This window comes from Crinia signifera, chromosome 4 (assembly GCF_055691185.1).
Source record: "Crinia signifera chromosome 4, ASM5569118v1, whole genome shotgun sequence".
Lineage (NCBI taxonomy): Eukaryota > Metazoa > Chordata > Amphibia > Anura > Myobatrachidae > Crinia > Crinia signifera.
Window position 1 is genome coordinate 193,123,609 of NC_139220.1, and position 21,912 is coordinate 193,145,520.

At 45.8% G+C, this 21,912-nt stretch overlaps 1 protein-coding gene across 1 annotated transcript in view; it reads right to left on the reverse strand.

Moving 5' to 3' along the window:
• Positions 1–21,912, reverse strand: part of LOC146073004 (uncharacterized) — a 248,677-nt gene that overhangs the window by 196,268 nt on the left and 30,497 nt on the right. The window contains exons 17-22 of the mRNA XM_083180177.1: positions 15,618–15,764; positions 13,863–13,982; positions 11,213–11,359; positions 10,863–11,039; positions 9,957–10,096; positions 3,261–3,384 (exon numbers count right to left, since the gene is read on the reverse strand). Of these exons, the coding sequence (XP_083036303.1) occupies positions 3,261–3,384; positions 9,957–10,096; positions 10,863–11,039; positions 11,213–11,359; positions 13,863–13,982; positions 15,618–15,764 (855 nt within the window). The remainder of the gene's footprint in view (positions 1–3,260; positions 3,385–9,956; positions 10,097–10,862; positions 11,040–11,212; positions 11,360–13,862; positions 13,983–15,617; positions 15,765–21,912) is intronic.

Here is a 21,912-nt window from a genome sequence, read left to right on the forward strand (position 1 = left end):
AGTAGAAGAGGAGCAAAATCTTCTGTGGGATGTTGAACTTCCTCAGTTGCCTAAGGAAGCACAGCCTCTGCTGTTCTTTTCTAACAGTAGTCTCAGTGTTGGGCTCCCATTTAAGGTCCTTTGAGATTGTGGTTCCTAGGAACTTCAAGGAGTAAACTAGCAACACCACACTGTCATTAATTTTTAGCGAAGGAACACCAGCAGACCTAAAGTCCACTACCATCTCAACGGTTTTGATTTGGTTGAGCTCTAGATGGTTGCTGATGTACCAGTGGGCCAATCGGTCCACTTCTTGTCTGTAGGCCAATTCGTCCCTGTCCTTGATGAGGCCAATAATGGTAGTGTCATCTGCAAATTTGATTATCTTCATCTTTGCGCCTCTGAGGTGCAATCGTTGTAGTACAGGGAGAAACTTAGGGGTGAGAGTAAACAGCCCTGGGGGATCCTGTGCTGATGGACCGCACTTGGGAGGTGAATTTCCCCGCTTTCACAACTCTATCAGCAGGAAGTCCACAATCCATGAACAGGTAGCTTAGGTGGAGTAGTTTGGGGTGGAGGATTTTGGGGATGATTGTATTGAAGGCCGTGCTGAAGTCAACAAAGAGGACCCTTGCGTAGGTACCAGGCATATCCAGGTACTGCAGAATGTAGTGCAGGCCCAAGCTGACTGCATCCTGGACGTATCGATTCGAGTGGTAGGCGAACTGAAGGGGGTCTAGCTGGTGGCCAGTCACAGCTTTCAGGTGGTTCAGTATGAGGCGCTCAAACTTTTCATGATCACAGATGTCAGAGCTATCAGCCAGTAGTCATTCATTTGTAATAGTGGATTTCTTATGGACCAGAACAATAGTGGAGCTTTTGAGGCAGGAGGGAACCTTGTGTAGCTCCAGTGATTTGTGGAAGATCCTGGTGAATATGGGGGCAAGTTGACCTATGCATACTCTCAGGGCAGATGGTGACTCCCCCTCAGAACCTGGTGCTTTCATTTGTTTGGCCCTCTTGAACACATCCTCCACCTCTTCTTGAGTGACCTGAAGTGACTGGAGTTGGCTGTTGACTATTGGGGCAGCATAGAGGGTATGGTTTGGTTCGCAGGGGACTACTTTTTCAAACCTACAATAAAAGTTGTTCAGCTCATCAGCTAGGTCTTGGTACATGGAGGTGGGTTTGGGTGTTTTCTTGTAGCTGGTTATAGATTGCATTCCTTTCCACACAGATACGGAGTCATCAGTACCAGTTACACATCACGTCCCCAGTAGTGCTGTTACAGATGTTCCCAGTAGTGCTTTAAGCAAAAAATCCATTCTGGAAACTATGGGAATAATTTGGATAATGGATATCTGTATAAGGGATACTCAGGGGAGTATGCAATCTGGGATCACGGCTGTCGATCTCTCCCGACAGCCGTGATCCTGGCCCGTTTGTGGTCAGATCGACTGCATAACGACAGACGGGATTCAATGTCCTGCCTGCCGATGGGCGCAAAGTGGGCGTGGCCATGAAGACGGCCGTGGATTGTCAATCTGCAGCCCGGATAACGACAATCCACGGCCATTATCGGCAGAATGGGCCCGACAGCTTCTTAAGTCGGGCCCGTTCTGCCGTGATCCCACATCAATGCTGTCGTTAATGACACATTGGAAATAGCGGCGGCACATTGCATACCCCCCTCAACGTGTATAGTGTGAAGCCACAATTCCAAACCCGGCATCCACACTACATATATCTACTGATCTGCAATGCTGAGATTCACATAGATAGAAATCTTTAGCTTTCTTTGCAAGATAGCTCAATGAACAAAATAATTTCTGACTGCAATGCAAAATTCTTTTGGTTCAAAACCAGGGTATGTGTGGGGGAAGGAAACATGGGCAATCAGGAGATGCCTGGCTTCAAAAAGAAGGGAAACTATAAGTAAAGGAATTTAAAATAGATAACAGTGCCCCCTACCATGCAACACTGTGTGTGAGGCACACTCTGCACCACCCTAGTTAGAGCCCTGCATAGGGGCACACTCCGCCAGGGCCGGCGCTACCACTAGGCAGCTTTAGGCAGCTGCCTAGGGCGTCTGGCACTGGAGGGCGCACTTGAGCTACCTCTTTTCTCCAAGCAGGGATTTTTGTTTTGTAATATGTTTCTGCGGTTTGCGGGTGGTAGATGGCGGGGCAGAAATTGAGAATTAGTGCATTAATCAAGCATCTGACACCCGCCCACCCCCCTCGCTGCCCTGCTGGGGAAGCGGTTTCTGGCTTCCAGTTATACAGCCCCAGGAGCAGGAAGAGGCTGGCTGAGGAGCTCTTTGGGCTCTGGTGCCTGGTACTTCCTGCTGCTCAGCCCCCGCCCCGTCCGGCGCATGAATGGAGGGTCAGGTAGGCAACCCTGTACTAGTATGTGTGATACAGTACACAGCTAGCTAGTTCTACCTACTGTATATATTGTCTAGCTACCGCGCCATGCATCTCACCGATGCAGCACTCTGCTAAAGAGCTATCCTTAGTACATGGCACTCCCGCGCTCTCTCCATGCGCACAGCAGCAGTAGCGACACCTGTTACCTTGTGCACACACAGCCCAGGTGAGAACAGCACCCGCAGCATCACACTCTGTCTGCCCTAAGTGACGGAGCTGGGAGTGGGAGGAAGTGGCTGGCGTGGGGCATTCCCTCTAGACCCGGCTATATTCAAGCCCCTTCCAAAGTTCCCCGCTGCTGCCAGAGGGCAGGGGGGGAAGGGGCATTGACAGGAGCGCTCTGTGTGTCCCCAGTATATACAGCGGCAGTAGGATGTGTGGTGTGCCCGGCGCTCTACAGTGAGGAGCAGCTCAGCCTCAGACCCCGAGCGCAGCAGGTGAGCCAGGTTTCTGCAGCACTTAACAATTTATATATACAATTGCTGAATATTACACCCCGTGCATTTGCTTCATATTACCACTCCCCCTGCAAGTATCCTGACCCCCCTTGCGTTTTCTGCATATCACCACTATCCCCCCCTCCCATCTGCTTCATTCTACCACTCCTCCTACCCCCCCCCCCCCCCACGGTGATTGCTTCCTTCGGAAGGGGGAGGGGGGTGGCGCAGGGGTAGCTTTTAGCTTTGCCTAGGGCATCCAAATGCCTTGCACCGGCCCTGCACTCCGCACCACCCTAGTTAGAGCCCTGCATCACAATCAGGTAACAAGTGTACTTCACAATTTAAAATAGTTTTATTGGATGTCTAACTCTGTCTCATTGTCCCCCTCATTCACAGAAACATGTACACTGACCTGTATTGGTATTACCACCAAAATATGGCATGTTTCGAATTGCCTTCAAGATTGAATTCCTGTCCTTGTGATGGTTTAAGTGAAATTCTGTTCTCGGTTCTTCACTGTATTGAACAACAGCAATCTAACAAACAAAAAGTATTACTCATTTGTACTATGGATAATAGTAAACTCCATCTATCATTTTTATACAACGCAAAAATGTTTTCTACAGTATATACCCAGGTAATGCTACCTAATTCTTCAAACAATTCAGCCATATGTTTACAGTTGTATGCTGATTTTGCACTTACAGTGGGGCAGATGTATTAAGCTTTAACAAGAGATAAATGCAAGGGTGATAAGGAGAGATAAACATCCAGCCAATCACCTGCTAACTGCCATGTTACAGACTGTGTTTGAAAAAAGTTAGTTAGGAGGTGATTGGCTGGACGTTTATCTCTCCTTATCACCCTTGCATTTATTTCTTGTTAAGGATTAATACATCTGCCCCATTCTGCATAGCCTGTCCTGTTGTCAAGAACCATATTTGTATAAAAAAAAGCCAGTATGTATGGACCTTAAGGCTCCTGCTGTGGGACAACATCCTATTAAAGTTAACTGTCATGGTTTTTGGACTAAGTTATCCTTTATATGCCTTATCAAGGCTGTAGTTACACATATCCGCCAGAAAGGAGTCCACTTTTCTGGGGCTTCTGATAGATTCCTCTTCTTTCTCAATAGCTGTTCCCCAAGACAAACAGAGGGATGTTCCATGCATTGTATCCCAGGTTCTTTATGTCTCTATGATTGTGCCCCAATTAGTGACCATCACCTGTGTGACCATATAGTACCTGTCACCCTATGCACCCATATATTTCCTATTACCCTCACCCCTGTCACCCTATGCACATGTATAGTACAGTACCTTTCAAGCTGTGCACCCATATAGAACCTGTTACCGTATGCCTATCACCCTCTTCCCTGTGTGGGCCCTGCTTATACTGTCAGTTTGGCTCCATCATTTCTGATGGCAGTCCTGCACACAGTATCTGTACGTACGTGCAGAAGAAATAAATGCCCCAACTGTGTCAGACATAAGCAAGTGCATCTGATTTAGTCAAAAAATGTTGACATGTTCAAAATTTCGACTGTCAAAATGTTGACTGCTACATATTGCTTATAGCCAAGTTTAACCCTAACTTTTACATTATGTTGACAGTTTGAGTGTGTTTACATTTCATATGTCAACATGTTAACATTTAAGCTAAGTCAACTTGTTGCAGGTTTAACATGTTAGGTGTTGCATTTTAACCACATAGACATTATGGCATTCAGAATGATGGTATTGACCATTTGACTGTCGACATTGTATTTGTTGACAACATGTCTACATCCCAAATACTCACTGTGAATTTCTTCATAATATATAAGCACTAAATAAAGTATAACAATAGCTGTGCATTGTGCTATACACATGTTTATGCGAATTTCATATAATAGTGATATTGAACAAAAAGCAATAATTTATCTGTTATGACAAGAGATTATGTGAAGAAATAGGTTGTCTCGATAATATTTCAAAGATAATGCTTGTTCTGCTAAGCAAAGCCTTATTCTATACATTTATCATTTCAACTAAATAGTCAACCTAGCAGGGAGATAAAAGTACATAGATTAGGTTTACAAATAGGATTGCTGTCATATGAGAGTCTGAGTCTTATTTGTATACACCCACAAATAATGGTACTATCGCACAGAGGAGGTAGCATTCGGCTTCCCTGTCCTCCAAGTTCGATCACAGACTCCTGTGAACCTAGCCAATGGGAGTCTGGGGGTGGGCTTAGAATAGGGATCCGGTCATTAGGTCTACAGCAACTAGGTCGACAAGCATTGAGTCGACACCACAAGGTCGTCAGGCAACAAGGTCAACATGGGTTTAGGTTGACATGGGCCAAGGTTGACATGTGTCTATGTCGACATGGATCTAGGTCGACAGGTCATTATGTCAGCACAAGCATTAAGTCAACCTGGGCAAGGTCGACATTCAAAAGGTCAACATGGGGTATTTCACTGTTTTTTGAGCCGACATGTGCCGACAGGCGGTATTTCATGCCCTGCCATGCACTAGGGCAGGACAGGCCAACCTGTGGCTCTCCAGATGTTGTGAAACTACAAATCCCAGCATGGCTTGACACAGTTTTAACACTCCCTTATAGCAAAACTGTGGCAAGGAAGCATGATGGGATTTGTAGTTTGACAACATCTGGAGAGCCACAGGTTGGCCAGGCCTGCACTAGGGGATCGTAGGGCATGAAATAAAATAGCATCGCTAGCGAAGTGAGCGATGTGAGGGTATGCGGTGCACCTCAAACTGTGTCCAAATTCGGGTAAAAAAAAAGGTACTTCTTTACTTTCACGGCGCCAGCATGGCGCCGCGCGTACTTCCGGGTTACGCTCGCCACTAATTAAGTTAAATAAACGGAGTTAACGTCATGCCAACATGGATAGTTCATACCTTCACTATCCATGTTGGCATGGAGTTGATTTTAATTAGCGTGGCGAGCGTAGCGAGCCACCGAGCCCGCAGCGTGGGCGAGCGAAGCGAGCCCTGCAAGGGGACTCTGACGCGCGGCGCCATGCTGGCGCCGTGAAAGTACAGAAGTACCAAAAAAAAGTGAAAAACCCCATGTCAACCTTTTGACTGCTGGCCTTGATCATGTCGACCTATTGCTTAGGTCGACCTAATGTCCTGTTGACCTAGACTCATGTCGACTTAGTGGTGTCTAGACCTGCTAGACCTAACTACCTGTACCCACACCCCTGCAAATGACAGTGATGGCTAATGCTGTGTCCCTCATGGTATACACAGCACTTTCACCGGGATAAGCAAGCCACAAGGGCGTAACTACCATAAGTGCAAGGGGTGCAGCTGCTATGGGGCCCAGAGCTGAAGGGGGCCCATCTTTGCTGTCTAACTAATATGTTTTACATACATTTATCAGTTGCTAAATAGGTGGCCCTTACAAACTTTTGCTATGGGGCCTACGAATATCTAGGTACGCCTCTGGCAAGCCAGTATATATATTACCTACTGTACATCTCTACATGTATGTTTCTATGTGCAGATCAACTGCACTATGTGGTGTGTGCCAAGCAGGGGTGAATTTAGGGGTCAGGTCGCCCCTAGGCACAACACTTTTGTGCCCCCCCCCCCCATTTTAATGTAATCATATGTATATACATTGTTATTTATATATTTCATTAAAATTTAACTGTAGCCCACCTTAATATTTTTTTAAGCACTCTGGACTGCTAACGGTACGGAGGACCCGGAGGGAGGGAGGGAGGCACTTATTAGTACAGTGATTAGCACAGTGTCTCCGTCAGTCTCTCCGGCTCACACACTGTGACTAACAACTGAGCGCAGGGAGGATCTGCGTGCCACTCAGCTCAGCTGTTGGATACACAGCAGCCAATAGACTGTGTGTGTGTCTCTAGAGTAGCCAATGGGCAGGAGCCGGCAGCAGTGAGCCTGAGCCATTTCTGGAAGCGCAGGGACCCAGCCACCCAGCGCAGGGACCCAGCCACATTTCTGCAAGCGCAGGGACCCAGCCACGAACCCAGCCACTAAGCGGTGATGTAATGTGCATGGCAGAGTGGGTGGGCAGTGGCGAGTGACGAGCAGCACTGCCGCCGACATATAATTCATGTCTGCGCCGGCGGCGTTCGTCACTCGCCGCTGCCCTCCAGCTGTGCCATGCTGCTATTTAACTGAATGTCAGCCTGCATGCCGCCCTTAATTGGTTCCGCCCTGAGGCCGGTGCCTCACGGGCCTAGGCACAAATCCGGCCCTGGTGCCAAGCCGACATTTGTACTGTAAATGTTTCCAATTTTTATTCACTATCTGTAGATGAAACCTAATCAGGGCCAGTACTACCATTAGGTATACAGACCTCCGATGTGATCATATACAAACGGCTCTGAACATGGTTATGATTGCTGTCAGCTGTGGTAAAACACCTTTTTCATCAATTAACCTGTTAAACAGGTGACAGCAATCATACATCAAGAGGGGATTCCAGGAGCAGAACATATGTACTTGATGAAAGGGGTCATGTTGAATGAAAACATGTCACTCATTTTATTTATTGTCTCCTCCCCACATGCCAGCTGCTGAAATGGAGCATTAGATATTGGCAGCTTCTTATATGGAAAGCTGCCAGCTGCTACCTGGAAGTGTGGCAACAGGTTATGAGGAGGTCCTAGGAGGAGGTCATGTCACTCTGTCCCAAACAAGGTAACGATGACAGTGCCACATAGGAAGTCAGCCACCAACCTGGCTGCCCAAGACTATGGCCCTTATTCTGGTTCACTCAAAAAGGCAAATTCCTTCTCAAATGAACAAAACCATGTGCACTGCAGGTGGGGCAGATATAACCAGAAGAAAAAGAAACAAAAAAGTCTATTTGTGGCACACTAGGTGGACAAATATATAGAATATATATTTTCTGGAATTAGGAGTAGAATACTCTATATATTGTGTGTATACACACAATATATAGAGTATTCTACTCCTAATTCCAGAAAATATATATTCTATATATTTGTCCACCCAGTGCGCCACAAACAGACTTTTTTGTTTCTTTTTCTTCTGTGTATACTGATCATTGTCTGAGGCTGCACCCCCTCAGTGAGGATAAATAATATAAATTGTATTAACACAAATGAGGGATTCATATCTTTTTCTCTAATCCCAAATCAGAGAAATCAATAAGATTTAGTGCGGTAGCTCCAATCCCTGGGGCAGATATAACTTGTGCAGAGAGAGTTAGATTTGGGCGGGGTTCAGGGGCGGGCTGGGCCGGGGGGCAGGGTGCCATGTGCCCCCCGGGCCGCTTACCCAGCCACCTGCTGCGGGCCGCGCGACGCACTTCCTCCAGCTCTCCTGCGCTGGCCGCGTCTTCCAGAACACGGCCGCGGCCACAGGAAAATGGCCGCCGGCCCCCTGCACTGAGGACATATCCTTAGTGCAGGAGGCCGGCGGCCATTTTCCTGTAGCCGCGGCTGTGTTCTGGATTCTGGAAGCAGCGGCCAGCGCAGGAGAGCTGGAGGAGGTGCGCGGCCTGCACCGGACTGGGGCTGCAGGGTGTGGGCAGGAGGGGCATGAACTGCGCTCTCTCCCGCCCCCCCTCCCCCAGCAGCAGCAGCAGCAGCAGATATAGTTGAAACAGCAACAATGGTGAGTTGCAAATTCTGGCACTGGGGTATATGTGTTTCTGGCACTGTGGGGGCATGTGTATATTTGGCATTGTGGGGGCATATGTGTATCTGGCACTGTGGGGGCATATATGGCACTGTGGGGGCATATGTGTCTCTGGCACTGTGGGGGCATATCTGGCACTGTGGGGGCATATCTGGCACTGTGGGGGCATATGTGTCTCTGGCACTGTGGGGGCATATGTGTCTCTGGCACTGTGGGGCATATCTGGTACTGTGTGGGCATATGTGTCTCTGGCACTGTGGGGGCATATCTGGCACTGTGGGGGCATATGTGTCTCTGGCACTGTGGGGGCATATGTGTATTTGGCACTGTGGCGGAATATCTGGCACTGTGGGGGCATGTGTATATTTGGCACTGTGGGGGAATATCTGGCATTGTGGGGGCATATGTGTGCATCTGGCATTGTGTCTGGCACTGTGGGGGCATATATGGCACTGTGGGGGCATATGTGTCTCTGGCACTGTGGGAGAATATCTGGCACTGTGGGGGCATATCTGGCACTGTGGGGGCATATGTGTCTCTGGCACTGTGGGGGCATATGTGTCTCTGGCACTGTTGGGGCATATCTGGTACTGTTGGGGCATATGTGTCTCTGGCACTGTGGGGGAATATCTGGCACTGTGGGGGCATATGTGTCTCTGGCACTGTGGGGGCATATGTGTCTCTGGCACTGTGGGGGCATATGTGTCTCTGGCACTGTGGGGGCATATGTGTCTCTGGCACTGTGGGGGCATATCTGGCACTGTGGGGGCATATGTGTCTCTGGCACTGTGGGGGCATATGTGTATTTGGCACTGTGGCGGAATATCTGGCACTGTGGGTGCAAATCTGGCACTGTGGACATCACATTGTGCAGTGCAATGGGCATCATGTTATGGGGCGTAATGGGCATTACAGTGTGGGGATCATTGGGTAATTGCCATCACATTATAGAGTGTAATGGGCATCAAGGTGTGCGGCATAATGTGTAATTAGCATCACAATGTGCAATCTGCAGGTACACAATACAATCATGGAATAGGCCACGCCCCCTTATGTTAGGCCACAAGTCTAAATTTTCTGCGCGCCTCCGGCGCGCGCAAGCGTTCCGTCTTCCAGAAAGTTGGGGGGGGGGGCTATGGGCCAGTGCTCTGGACTTGCCCCCTAGGCTAAAAGTTGCCAGCCAGCCCCTGGCGGGGTTTTACTTCAAAGTGAGATCTATATTGCAGTGTAAAAATAAAGCAGTCAGTATTTACCCTGCACAGTAACAAAATAAATCACCCAAATCTAAATCTCTCTGCACATGTTACATCTGCCCCCCCCCCCCTCCTGCAGTGCACATGGTTTTGTCCATTTGAGAAGGAATTTGCTTTTGCGAGTGAACCAGAATTAGGGCCCATGTGCCAGCTGTCATCATGATAAACATAAGAAAACAAATATAACAATGATCTTACCTGTGTCCCTTGGGGTCCAATTCTTGGAAAATATGACACTATTCTATAGAGGAAATCTTTCACTTTGTTAAAATTACTGGGCCCAATGCTGGAGGATTCATCCACAAGGAAGACTATGTCAGTTTTCAGCTTCACACATACTACAGAGGGGAAATAAATAATTTTAGTAATTGTTACCAAAGAATAACAGAAGCTCTGAAGTAGAAATAACACACAGTTGCTGTATATAGTATTAGTACTACATTTAACTTTTTCCAATACTGGTAAGCAGCGTAGTGTACATAGAGGAGTCACTAGGAGCAAATTTTAACAACAGATGTCCAAGTGACAGGGGAGCATTGTTACCCTGTCCTGGTGATGCAATGGATGACCACCTCTTCTTTGTACAACTGTACATTTACCTCACTTACAGATGTAGCCACGCTCATTGTTGTTGTGCCATTCTCCACATGGTGAATGGTGCGATCCTGTTGCCATGCACGAGCATCTAATTCGCTCCCGTGACTCATAGAAACACAGGGTGAGATTTAATAGGGTGAGAGACTCAGAAAGTGAGAGATTTGGTGAGAAATCTCCATTTTTTTTAAAGCGGCAATCATTTACACTGCAAAATCAAACTAGTTTTGCAGTGTAAATGATTGCCGCTTTAAAAAAAAACCTGGAGATTTCTCACCAAATCTCTCACTTTCTGAATCTCTCATCCTATTAAATCTCACCCACTATGAGCAGAGATATCACAGCGTGGGGTTTCAGCGTCATGGGTACAAACTTGGCACAACAAACGGCAGCGAGCACTGGCAAGGATGACTGCAGCTACATCTGTATGAGGTAAGTATACAATACTTGATATAATGATTGATGTCTGAAATGGTAAATAGATCAATTCTGAATTGGATATATATTTACTGGGCTGAGAAATAGTTGTTGCCCTAAATGCAGAGCTGGTAGATTTGGAGACTCTCGTCAGTGTAGTCGGGCGAGGCTGGTCCACAGGTTTTGATGTGGTTGTTCTTTCAATTGCTGTTGTGTGTTTAGGCCCGTTAATGGTGGGAGCAGGGACGACAGGTTTTCTTGCTGGTCCAGCTGCAGGAGCAATATAGGAAATGATCAAGATAACTAGCAGCAGGGGTAACACCATAAACTTACAGCTATCCTTCTTACAGCATATATGCCATCTAATCACATTTCCCATTGCAGTTGTAATGGACCAATATGACATGCAAATTCTAACTACATAAATAAGTATAAAGTCTTACAAATGGTTTGTGTAATGACTCTCTCGGGTCCTTCCATCTCCCCAAAGAGTGGTTTTATTGAAAACACATATGTTCTACCAAACTGTAATCCACTCAGCCGAAATGACCTGTAGGACGCAGCCAACTGTTCCACAGAGGAATCAGGTACTGTGAAATAAACACATTGACACGTTTTATAAGATTCTCCAGTTTTCATGATGGTTTTAAGAGTTACCTTCAAGCAATGCAGTTAGCACTATGAAAGCATCTTGCACTTGGAAACACTGTAAGAGGCATCTTACCTTGCTGTTCGTGGCCAGAGTAGGCCATCATGCACAAATACATACTGTAATATGATAACCAGGGCTATAACTGGACATTTTGGTGCCCTGTGTCAGAAAGAGAACTGGTGTCCCCTTCCACTCCATATTCAAGTATGGACAGTGGACACCAAAGGCGTGGTCCAAAATACATGGGCGTAACTTTACAAGGAAGGAGTGTGGTTATAGATTAGTATTAATTCACATAACAGGCACAGTAGTGTCCGTTAGTCACATTACACCACACAGCATAGTACTTCTTATACACATTTTGCCACGCAGTAGTGCTCAGTAGTGCACAGCATGTTAAACACCTTAAATATATATGTATGACAACTGAACATAGAAATTAAACAAAGCAACGGAGTGAAAAAATACCACCTATAATATAAATGTGCACTGTCGGCGTGATGCTCACATAAGGGCGGGAGCGGACAGGGGCTGGATGGGGCTGGCGGCTGACATCAGGGGGGGCGGCTGACGGGGTGGGCAGCTATCTTTATAGGCTTGATATCACTTTGTTTTGCGTAAGCAACACATAAGCACCATTTAACACCACCTTTGAGGGTGATGGAGATATAGAGAGAGGCGTCTGTCTCCCCTTTCCCTAATTCTTCTTAAAGTGTGGAATTTATATGGGATCATACAGTGGCGTAAGCTCTTCCCAGGTGCCCGGAGACAAGAAAAATATTAGTGCACCCCCCACCACCATCTTATATAAATATAAGTATGTATGTATGAATGTATGAATGTATGAATGTATGAATGTACATATCCAAGGATACTAAAAGAGCTTAAAGGGGAGCTGGAAAAACCATTAACAGAATTATTCAACCAGTCACTAGCTAATGGAGTAACCCCAGAGGACTGGAAAACAGCAAATGTAGTCCCACTGCACAAAAGTGGAAGCAAGGAAGAGGTAAGCGACTATCGACCAGTAAGCCTTACATCAGTAGTAGTGAAACTGATGGAAACAAAGAGTTGTAGAATACTTCAAAACCAGCAATTTACAGGATCCAAAACAGCATGGATTTACTGGGGAAGATCATGTCAAACAAATCTTTTTTATTTTTTTTGACTGGGTGACTAAAGTAATAGATCAAGGTGGGGTGTAGATGTACCTTATTTAGACTTTAGTAAGGCTTTTGACATTGTCTCACATTGCAGACTGTTAAATAAACTTGAACGCTTGGGACTGGATTCTAAGATAGTTGAATTGATAAGATCTTGGTTGCAGGACAGAAAACAGAGAGTTGTAGTAAACGGAGTACAGTCAAAGGAGGGAGAGGTTACAAGTGGAGTACCCCGGGGATCTGTATTTGGACCAGTGCTTTTTAATATCTTTATTTGTGATATTGCATATGGAATTGAGGGTAAAATGTGCCTTTTTTTGCAGATGACACAAAGGTATGCAACAAGGTAGACACACCAGGCGTTTTTATGGGAGCAGCCGGAATAACGAGGAAAACTGGGCGTAAACATGGGCGTACACGGGGGTGTGCATACAAAATGTACGGTGCCACAACCGCCTCGATCGGCAAATGCACCATGCATTTTGGACCAAAAACAGGCAGACGCCAAAGATAGCTCCAGACCACCCCTAGAGATACCGTATGAGAGCGGACGCCTGGGTCTGCTAATTAACGCTGATTACTACAAATGAATGTAATAAGCAATGCTGCAGCCTATTAAGTGAAAACCATGATTTCACTACCTGCAAGCCACACACAGCCCTCAAACACATTGGAAGCATATCTTTCTACACTTCTCAACATGTAAAGGTTGGTTTAATTTTAGGTAAGATTCATTCTAAGACCAGGTTATATATGTCAAGCTAGTTATTTTATAACCATCTACACCCATTCAGAAAGTGTTTTGGTATACTTTAAAAAGCAGGACACTGAATTCACAGAAGTCGACATGTGTCAACTTTTTCACTGTAACACAAACATAACGTTTTTTATATGGAAAAAGACACATAAACCACATCTAAGAGCAACAAGGATGTTTTTGGACTCAATTTCTACTTGCACTGTGAAGTATGCTCAGATATACGGAAGGTGTCGGTGTGAAAACGGACAACATCCGTCCGTACACGGTGGCGTACACTCTGATGTACGCCAGGTATCGGTGGCTAAGAGGTAGATCTGTCCGTACACGGTGGCGTACGCTCAAGTGTACGCCACTCCCCATTGTCGGTGTTTGTGACCGTCCATGTGCGGCTGTTCTGTGGGCGGACTTTCGCTCACCGCGAGTGTACGGGAAGCGTACGGTGATACGGACCATACGTACGTTTCACCGACCTAACCAGAATAAGGCCCTTAGAGTACTGTAAGTATACAATAATTCACCTGAAGCCAGCCTCCATGTTAAAAGATATGAAGATGCCGCAGTTACACCAGACCAACTCAGTAATATGCTGTCCCCAGTTGTATCTTTAACCTCAAAGGATTCCACTTTTGGGAGGTCCACTATAAAAAAAAACATAATGTCAAAAGTTAGGTACATTTAGGGAGATATTCAATCGTGACTGCTATTTCCATCAGGCGGAAATAGTGGCCAACAGTATTCAGTCCCGGACAAGACTCGCCTGCAACAGATTCACCTCCCTATGGAGGCCAACCTGTATTCTGAAAATCCTCAGCATTTTCTGACTATCAGTGCCCGTTTTCGCCAATGCTGAGACTTTTCGAGTGTCAGAATTTCCGACTGACGGACCCCACATTGAATAAATGGAATGACATTTGACCTAATAATGTCAGAAATTAAAGCAATTCACTGCAAAACATCTTTAGAGTAATATCTTCCTAAATCACACAATGGCCCTTATTCGGATCTGATTGCAGTACAAATTTGTTCTCAAAATGGTCAAAACCATGTGCACTGCAGGTGGGGCAGATGTAACATGTATAGAGAGAGTTAAATTTGTGTGAGTTATTTTGTTTCTGTGCAGGGTACAAATTTGTTCTCAAAATGGGCAAAACCATGTGCACTGCAGGTGGGGCAGATGTAACATGTATAAGCCCCTTACACACGGGGGGATATATCACTGAGCAGTATATATCACTCGGTGTCCTGTTTGCATTAGCAAACAGAGATGGTCGCTGATGAAAAAGAAACTGCCGATATCAGCTGGTCGCAGGAGCATGTTCCTGCGAGCAGCGATCACTACGGGGGAGAAAATGGGCGATATACCCGGCGATATATCGCTGGTGCACACTCCCATTGCGGGCAATATGGTCACTCAGCGACCATATTGCCCGCGATATTAGACAAATCACCCCCGTGTGTACACAGCCATAGAGTTAGATTTGTGTGAGTTATTTTGTTTCTGTGCAGGGTAAATACTGGCTGCATTATTTTTACACTGCAATTTAGATTTCAATTTCAACACACTCCACCCAAATGTAACTCTCTATACATGACTCACCTGTAGTGCACATGGTATTGCCAATTTTGAGGGCTACAGAAAAATAACAGTGCTACAGAAAAATAAATGATTGAAATATTGTTTTTCAAGAATACAGACAAAAATAATAAAAAAATATAATCATATATGTTCCAAAAATGATTGTTCTTTCATCCTTTCTAGTCAAAAATTATTGTTCTTTCATCCTTTCTAGTCAAAAGAGATTCTAAACCCTAACATTATTAAGACGAAAGGGCAGATTTATTAAGCCTTCTGAACTGATAAATTGGAGACAGTCCGCTTCTAACTGACAAGTTACAAACTGGGTTTGGCAAATAGCAGTTATGGGCTGATTGGCTGGTGCATTATCACAGGACACTTTATCACTTCACCAGCCTTAATAAATCTGCCCCCTGTATTAGGAGAACATTTATAATAATCAGCAAACAATCTCCTAGTCAAATTCAAAGTATATCAATTTGTAATGATTACACATTAGTGGTACAGTATTACATAACTAAATATTTGTTTAATCACTGGTTCCATAAACAGAGTCCATTCCTTTTATGCAACAAAATATTAAAAAATGTTTTAAATAAAATGAATTCTTATCAAAATAAATGAAACAAATTATTGTAAATTTAGCTGAGAAATAAAAACTCAATTTAAAGTTTAACATTGTGTCTATCTAACTCACACGTTTTTGCTGTAAGAAGAACAGGACTTCCCTCTCGGTTTCCGATCATGGATGATACATAGATGTTATAAGTGGCACTTTCCTTCAGGGTAGATATAGTAAAATAAGAAGATTCTGCAGAAACAATCTTTGATTCTCTGGCACCACCTAGAGGTTTAATAAATATATTATTTCAAAATACATTTTATGCTTGGCTATTCTTGAGAATCAATCATTTTTGCGGTTATCAATTGACCACATTATGTAGAGTTGTACAGTATTTGAAAAAAAAAATAATAATATTAATAATGATAATGCCTGCCCACTTTCTGTGTCAGTTGAATGAAAAACAAGAGTTTGCAATACTAAAAGCAGTTATCAACCTTATACCAAATTATTAACCAGTTTGCTGCTGCTGATTATTTTTTCAAATCAGGGTACTCATCCACAGAAGAATGGGCAGCACTCCTCCTCTTCAGCCAAGGACAGACCATCTTAATGTATATTTAGAGTGACATGTTGCTAGCACGCTCTGGTTGTGAATTACAGGCAGGATTCTAAACCTGCATCCCAGCCTGCAGCAAGACACTGAATGACTGCTTACTGACTGCCTGACTGACTGACTGATGGCTGGTGCATTCCAGCAAAGTGCTGACAGCTATTCACTGAATGGATGCATTTTGAGAGAGCTTGCAGGATCGTATATTCCTGTGACTAGGTGGGTAGGAGCATTGCTTTGCGAGGCACTGTCAAAGCTGTTAAGACTGCCCTTGCCAAGGGGGTTAAATAGCGAAAACCCTATTGTCCCCAATAAGCAAGTCATTTTTTGTTGTATTTCCCTATACATAAAATAGGGTACTTGCCATTAAGCTATAAATAAGATAAAAAATGCAACATTGTACAGCAGTAATCCAGCGATGTAAATTTTAAAAAATGCATACAATTTATAACACTGATCTGTGTAAAGAATGTGGAAAGTAAATAGTATTTGCTCTCATAAATATTGACATACACACACATGTCTTTATAATCCAGACATACACACTTACAACCAATACAGTCCTTTTACCCCAAAATATATTTATATATTTAGGCGCCATGGGACGGAAAGCGGGACTTCCCCGAGTGATGGACAGCGGGGAGGCCGGCCGGGATTGGTTGGCAGCATGGCGGGAGAAGAAGCAGGAAGCGACGAGGTCAGGGGGCACCAGGAGACGGAGGCAGAGAGAGGAAACAGAGCCGGCGGTGACCACGAGCCCCGCCGCACCGGTCCCAGTGGGCCAACAGATGCCAGGCACGGCAAGGGAGCACATTGCGGGCGGCTGCAGGAGGACCGTGACATCATGGTCGCGCCAGGCCCCTAGGCAGCAGTGGAGGGGTCATCAGAGTCGGCGGCCGGAGTGGCTGGCAGAGACGGTCCCGCGGTTTGTGTCAGCAACTGGACTGTGGCACCTGACGGCCGCACCAAACACAGCAACAACAGTAGAGGCTCAGCACCTCTGCAGTACTCCAGTTGGAGTAACCCCAGTTGAGCGGAGCCTTCCCCATCCCAGGAACCCCAACAGAACAGTGAGTTTGGCCCTGTTGGCCACGTATGTGTAAACATGTCGACCCTAAAACCAGGGAGATCTAGTGGAGTTCCGCAGCTGCAGGGACAGTTATAGAGGGACAGTCGCCCCCTTCTTAAGTGGGAAACCAGTGTCCAGGAGCGGTGCCCTTATACAGAGGAGACCCTCCTGCCTAAATATCAGATACTGTCATTTAGTCCAGGACAGACCAAGATTGCTCGGCCCTACCGGCCCAGGAAAAGGGGACCCTCAAGGCAACACTCCCCACCCAGTAGTACCCAGGCTATTGATCCGTAGGAAGGCCTGACATCACAGGGCCCAGGCTATTGATCTGTAGGAAGGCCTGACATCAAGGGGGCCCAGGCTATTGATCCGTAAGAAGGCCTGACATCACGGGGCCCCGGCTACTGATCCGTAGGAAGGCCAGGTTACCCCTTAGGTATGCTATACTGGGGAATTGTACATTAATTTCAGTATAGAGGCTGAAACCTAGGCTTGTGGCCAGAGCATTAGTTGGGTACCGGTACCATTGGTTCACATAGTGCAGGTATAAGTTAGTTATTCACCTGGAGACGTCCAGAGTAACCATGATGTTGTTGGACTGTGTAAGTTTTGTCCAATGTATGTTAAAAGTCTGATTCATGCCAAAGTGTGCTAGGTAGGGCATAGTTGTCATGTAAATGCTAGTATTTTGAAGTGTTATTATTGATTACAGTGATTTGCATGACTGGTCTCGTTGGAGCAGCATATGGTAGGCCAAGAGTGTGAATTCTGCGTTTGCTGAATAGTAAGCAATAAATCTATATCTGTTCTTTAAATCTCACCCGACTGTTGCCTCTTCAATACCCCGGATAAAGATCTGGTCAGGTACATTGACGACATTATGGTGATCTGGCAAGGAGACCAGTCAAGCCTGACCCAGTTCATTCACACTCTCAACAGTAACAATCTGAATCTAAAGCTTACGCACTTTATTCATCATGATGAAATTACGTTTCTGGACCTAACAATATACCGGTCGGAGGACAACCTGTTACATACAAAATTGTACAGGAAAGAAACGGCAACTAATAGTCTTCTAATCTCTAGCAGTGCACACTTCCCCCCGACCATCAAAAATCTCCCCAAGGGGGAGTTCCTACGCCTCAGGAGAAATTGCTCCACCACAGACATGTACATCAGCCAAAGTGAAGAACTGGCTTCCAGACTCCAGGCACGGGGATATAGCAAAAGATCAATTAAAAATGCCAGACACCAGGCCCTGAAATGCCGAAGGGAGGATCTCCTGTTCTCAACTGCGAAACAACAGGCCACCACCGAAACAACTACAAGATTTATCACCAATTTCTGTGATTAGTGGCAGGATTTACAAAACATCATCCGCAAGCACTGGCATATCCTGGAGATGGATCCAGATCTAGGAGAAATTACTGACAAAGGTCCACAGTTCAGTTGGAGGAGAGCTAAGAACCTCAGGGACAAACTGGTACAAAGCCATTTCCAACGGACAGTTAAGACTAAACCCAAGATCAAAGGTACCTTTCCCTGCACTAAATGCAAAGCGTGTATCCACATTCAGAAAATCAACAGGCTGAGTAACCGGTTCGGCAAACCAGTAATAATAGAACAGTACATGACCTGTGACACTGTAGGGGTCATATACTGTTTAGAGTGCCCCTGCAGATTAAGATATGTAGGAATGACGAGTAGAAAACTCAAGACACGCATATTAGAACATGCCGGCAATATCAGGAATGCCCATGCGGATGCACTTAAGTACAAAAAACTCACCTCAGTGGCGAGGCATTTCCTCGCCGAACATGGAGGATCACCACTGGATCTCAGAGTCTTCGGCCTGGAACAGGTCCGACTAGGTATAAGAGGTGGAGATCTCACGAAGGAATTACTGCGCAGAGAAAGCAGATGGATCTTCGACCTAAACACAGTCAACCCACATGGACTGAACGAAAATAACACCTTCGGAGCCTTCCTGTAATTACCGTGTCCTTCAGCACTCTCTCCTATTCTTCAGTTCCCCCACAGTATGGCCAGACGCTGTATCCGGCAAACCAACCCCCCCCCCCCCCTTTTTATCATTATGCTATTCACCAGCCTTATTCTCCAAAGTTCCAAAGGCCATAGACACATCATGACCTTGAACCGACTTCTGTGTAATTCAGATATCACCCAGTCTCTGTTGAGTTTCCCTGGAGCATCCCTCCACCTTGGCATTTCTGCCATTATCATCACCATTATTGTTCCCATAGTAGGAACTTTCTCCCCTCTTCCCCACTCCCCTATTTTCCCCACGCCAATCATGGCAAGCCTCACCAGTACCGACCACCAAACGAATACAAAAACCCCCCCTCCCCTCCTTCTTTCCCCCCCCTTTTTTCCCCCCACAAATCCCTTTCCCCTCTTCCCTCACACTCATCTTACAGTCGGAGATGAGGAAGGAGGGTCATTATATATTCACAATTTGCTCGACACACTTTATAATGGTTCTCCATTTAGGAGAGATGGACAGTCCACTCTCTCTCTAGCCTTACACCGGTACCACATCACCGCAATTATTGTATCATATTATCACCTCATCTAAACACGATGTGCACACCCCTTCACTGTTTTCACTATTGTTATTTGGTCAGTCCACCATTTTTGCGCACAGTTGGTTTTTTGCACCACTCACTACACATAATATGCATCTCACACACGCTTCTCCCAACCAAATAAGAGTGGGATATACATATAGACACACATACACACTCTAGCATATTTGTCTCACAATCAAAGATCGATACCTTCTATTACCAACGAATCCGCTAAATCTTATTTATCCTCTTTCCCCCCCTTTTTTTCTTATCTGTGTTTATAATAATTTGTACTATCTTGTTATTATTTTATTTTATTTACTTTATTGATTCTTCACGTATAATTATATTTTATTTCTATATAATTTTCTCCTATACATAAAGACTAAGCACCCAAGGGTGAATCCTTGTTCCCTTCCCCCGCTCTCTTATATACTATAGGAGGTTATTAGCGCGAATTCTATCACTCTAACTCCTCGCATAGCATCACCATTAGACAGGCAGAGGGACATGTTTCTGTGTAGCCCTTTTATCCATTTAGCACACTTATTAGGCATTTTTCCTGATAAGCTTCCCGATAGATAGGGAACTACCTATGAGGCCCCTAGGAAGCACACTGATTACAGGGAACTACAAGACTATACAATTGCCTAGCATCTGAGACTGAAGGGCACCACAAGCCTCTGTAACCCCAGACACGCTATGTCTAATTTTACCGGATACATCTCCCCCGCAGGTATTTTTGCAATAAACCCCAATAGGATAGGGGTGTCGTTCTCGGTACAATAGGCTGCCAGAGTGGAAGCCCGACTCCCACATACTATGTCAGGTTATCTGGAAGGGAGAGACTTTGTTGTTTTTTCTCCTTTCTAATCCCCGTTACAACAATAAGCCCCGAGTTAAATCATTATCGCCAGTATATGAGATTGCACTATCTCCCCCAATATCCATAATATTTAATTATGGTACACGGGCATAGAGCCCAGAAACATCTCAAGACATTATCAGGTGTTTTCATTCAATTAACCCCCAACACTCATTAGAGACAGATCAGAGTATCATTAGCGTATCATTAGCATACCCAATCATAAGACAGCATCCACAGGCTAAATAGGTGGCTGATAGGCCCCTTAACACACACCCTGACGAAGCCCATAGGTGAAACGATCGTTGGTGATCTAGGGAGTGACGCTACCACTGAAGCGCCTCCCGCAGCAGCTGCATCTAGGCGAGGAGGGAGAGACGCTACTATTCAGCGTATCCCACAAACAGGTGATCTAGGGAGCGACGCTACCACCAAGCGCCTCCCGCAGCAGCCGCATCCACGCGAGGAGGGAGAGACGCTACTATCCAGCGTATCCCACAAGCAGCCACCCACGTAGCAGACACGTTACCGCTCGTGGATTGGGGGAACAGCTCGGACCTGAGCATTCCCCACAGCAACCATATCACCGCCTGGTGACCCGGAGAAGCAGTCCCGATACTGAATGTCCCCTGCAGCAGCAACTTGAGTTTGCTCCCAAGTTCGGCAGCATCGCGCAGACACTGAGTCAGAAGCCGCGCTCAAGGGGACTCCCCAGGCACCCTCCTGCCTTATACACAGCAGCCTGCACAATTGACGAATATACACCTGCAGACACAGGACGCCGTCCCAAGCAGCTTCAATTACCTGTAGGAGACGATCCTATTACCAGATACGTGCACGCTGTGCACAGACAGGTACTACTTTCTCCCGCATTCCTCTGTTACCCTTCCTGACTTGTGCTCCCCCCTTCTTCCTTCCCTTTGTCCCCCTCTCCTGCATTCTCAAATCTATTCCCCACTCACCCCACTAGCGGGCCTCTCAATAGGTGCCGCTCATCCTCCACCACTATTGAATTGACATATATATATATATGTGGAGGATAACAGCACACCTATCTTAGCACTGACTGTAAATTCTACTCAGGGTCTACTCCCTGCTCAGGGAATACTCATCAGTTTCCCTACTTGATTGCTCTTGTCGTTTAGCCCTCTTTTTGCGCCCACACAAGCCCGCTCACCCGCCATACCTCTAAGGTCTGTCGACAAACTGACAGCAACCGGCCCGGGGCGTATGAAGGTACTATGAGAGAAGGGTGACCTGTCTCTAAACCGTACAATATTCCACCCCGAGCC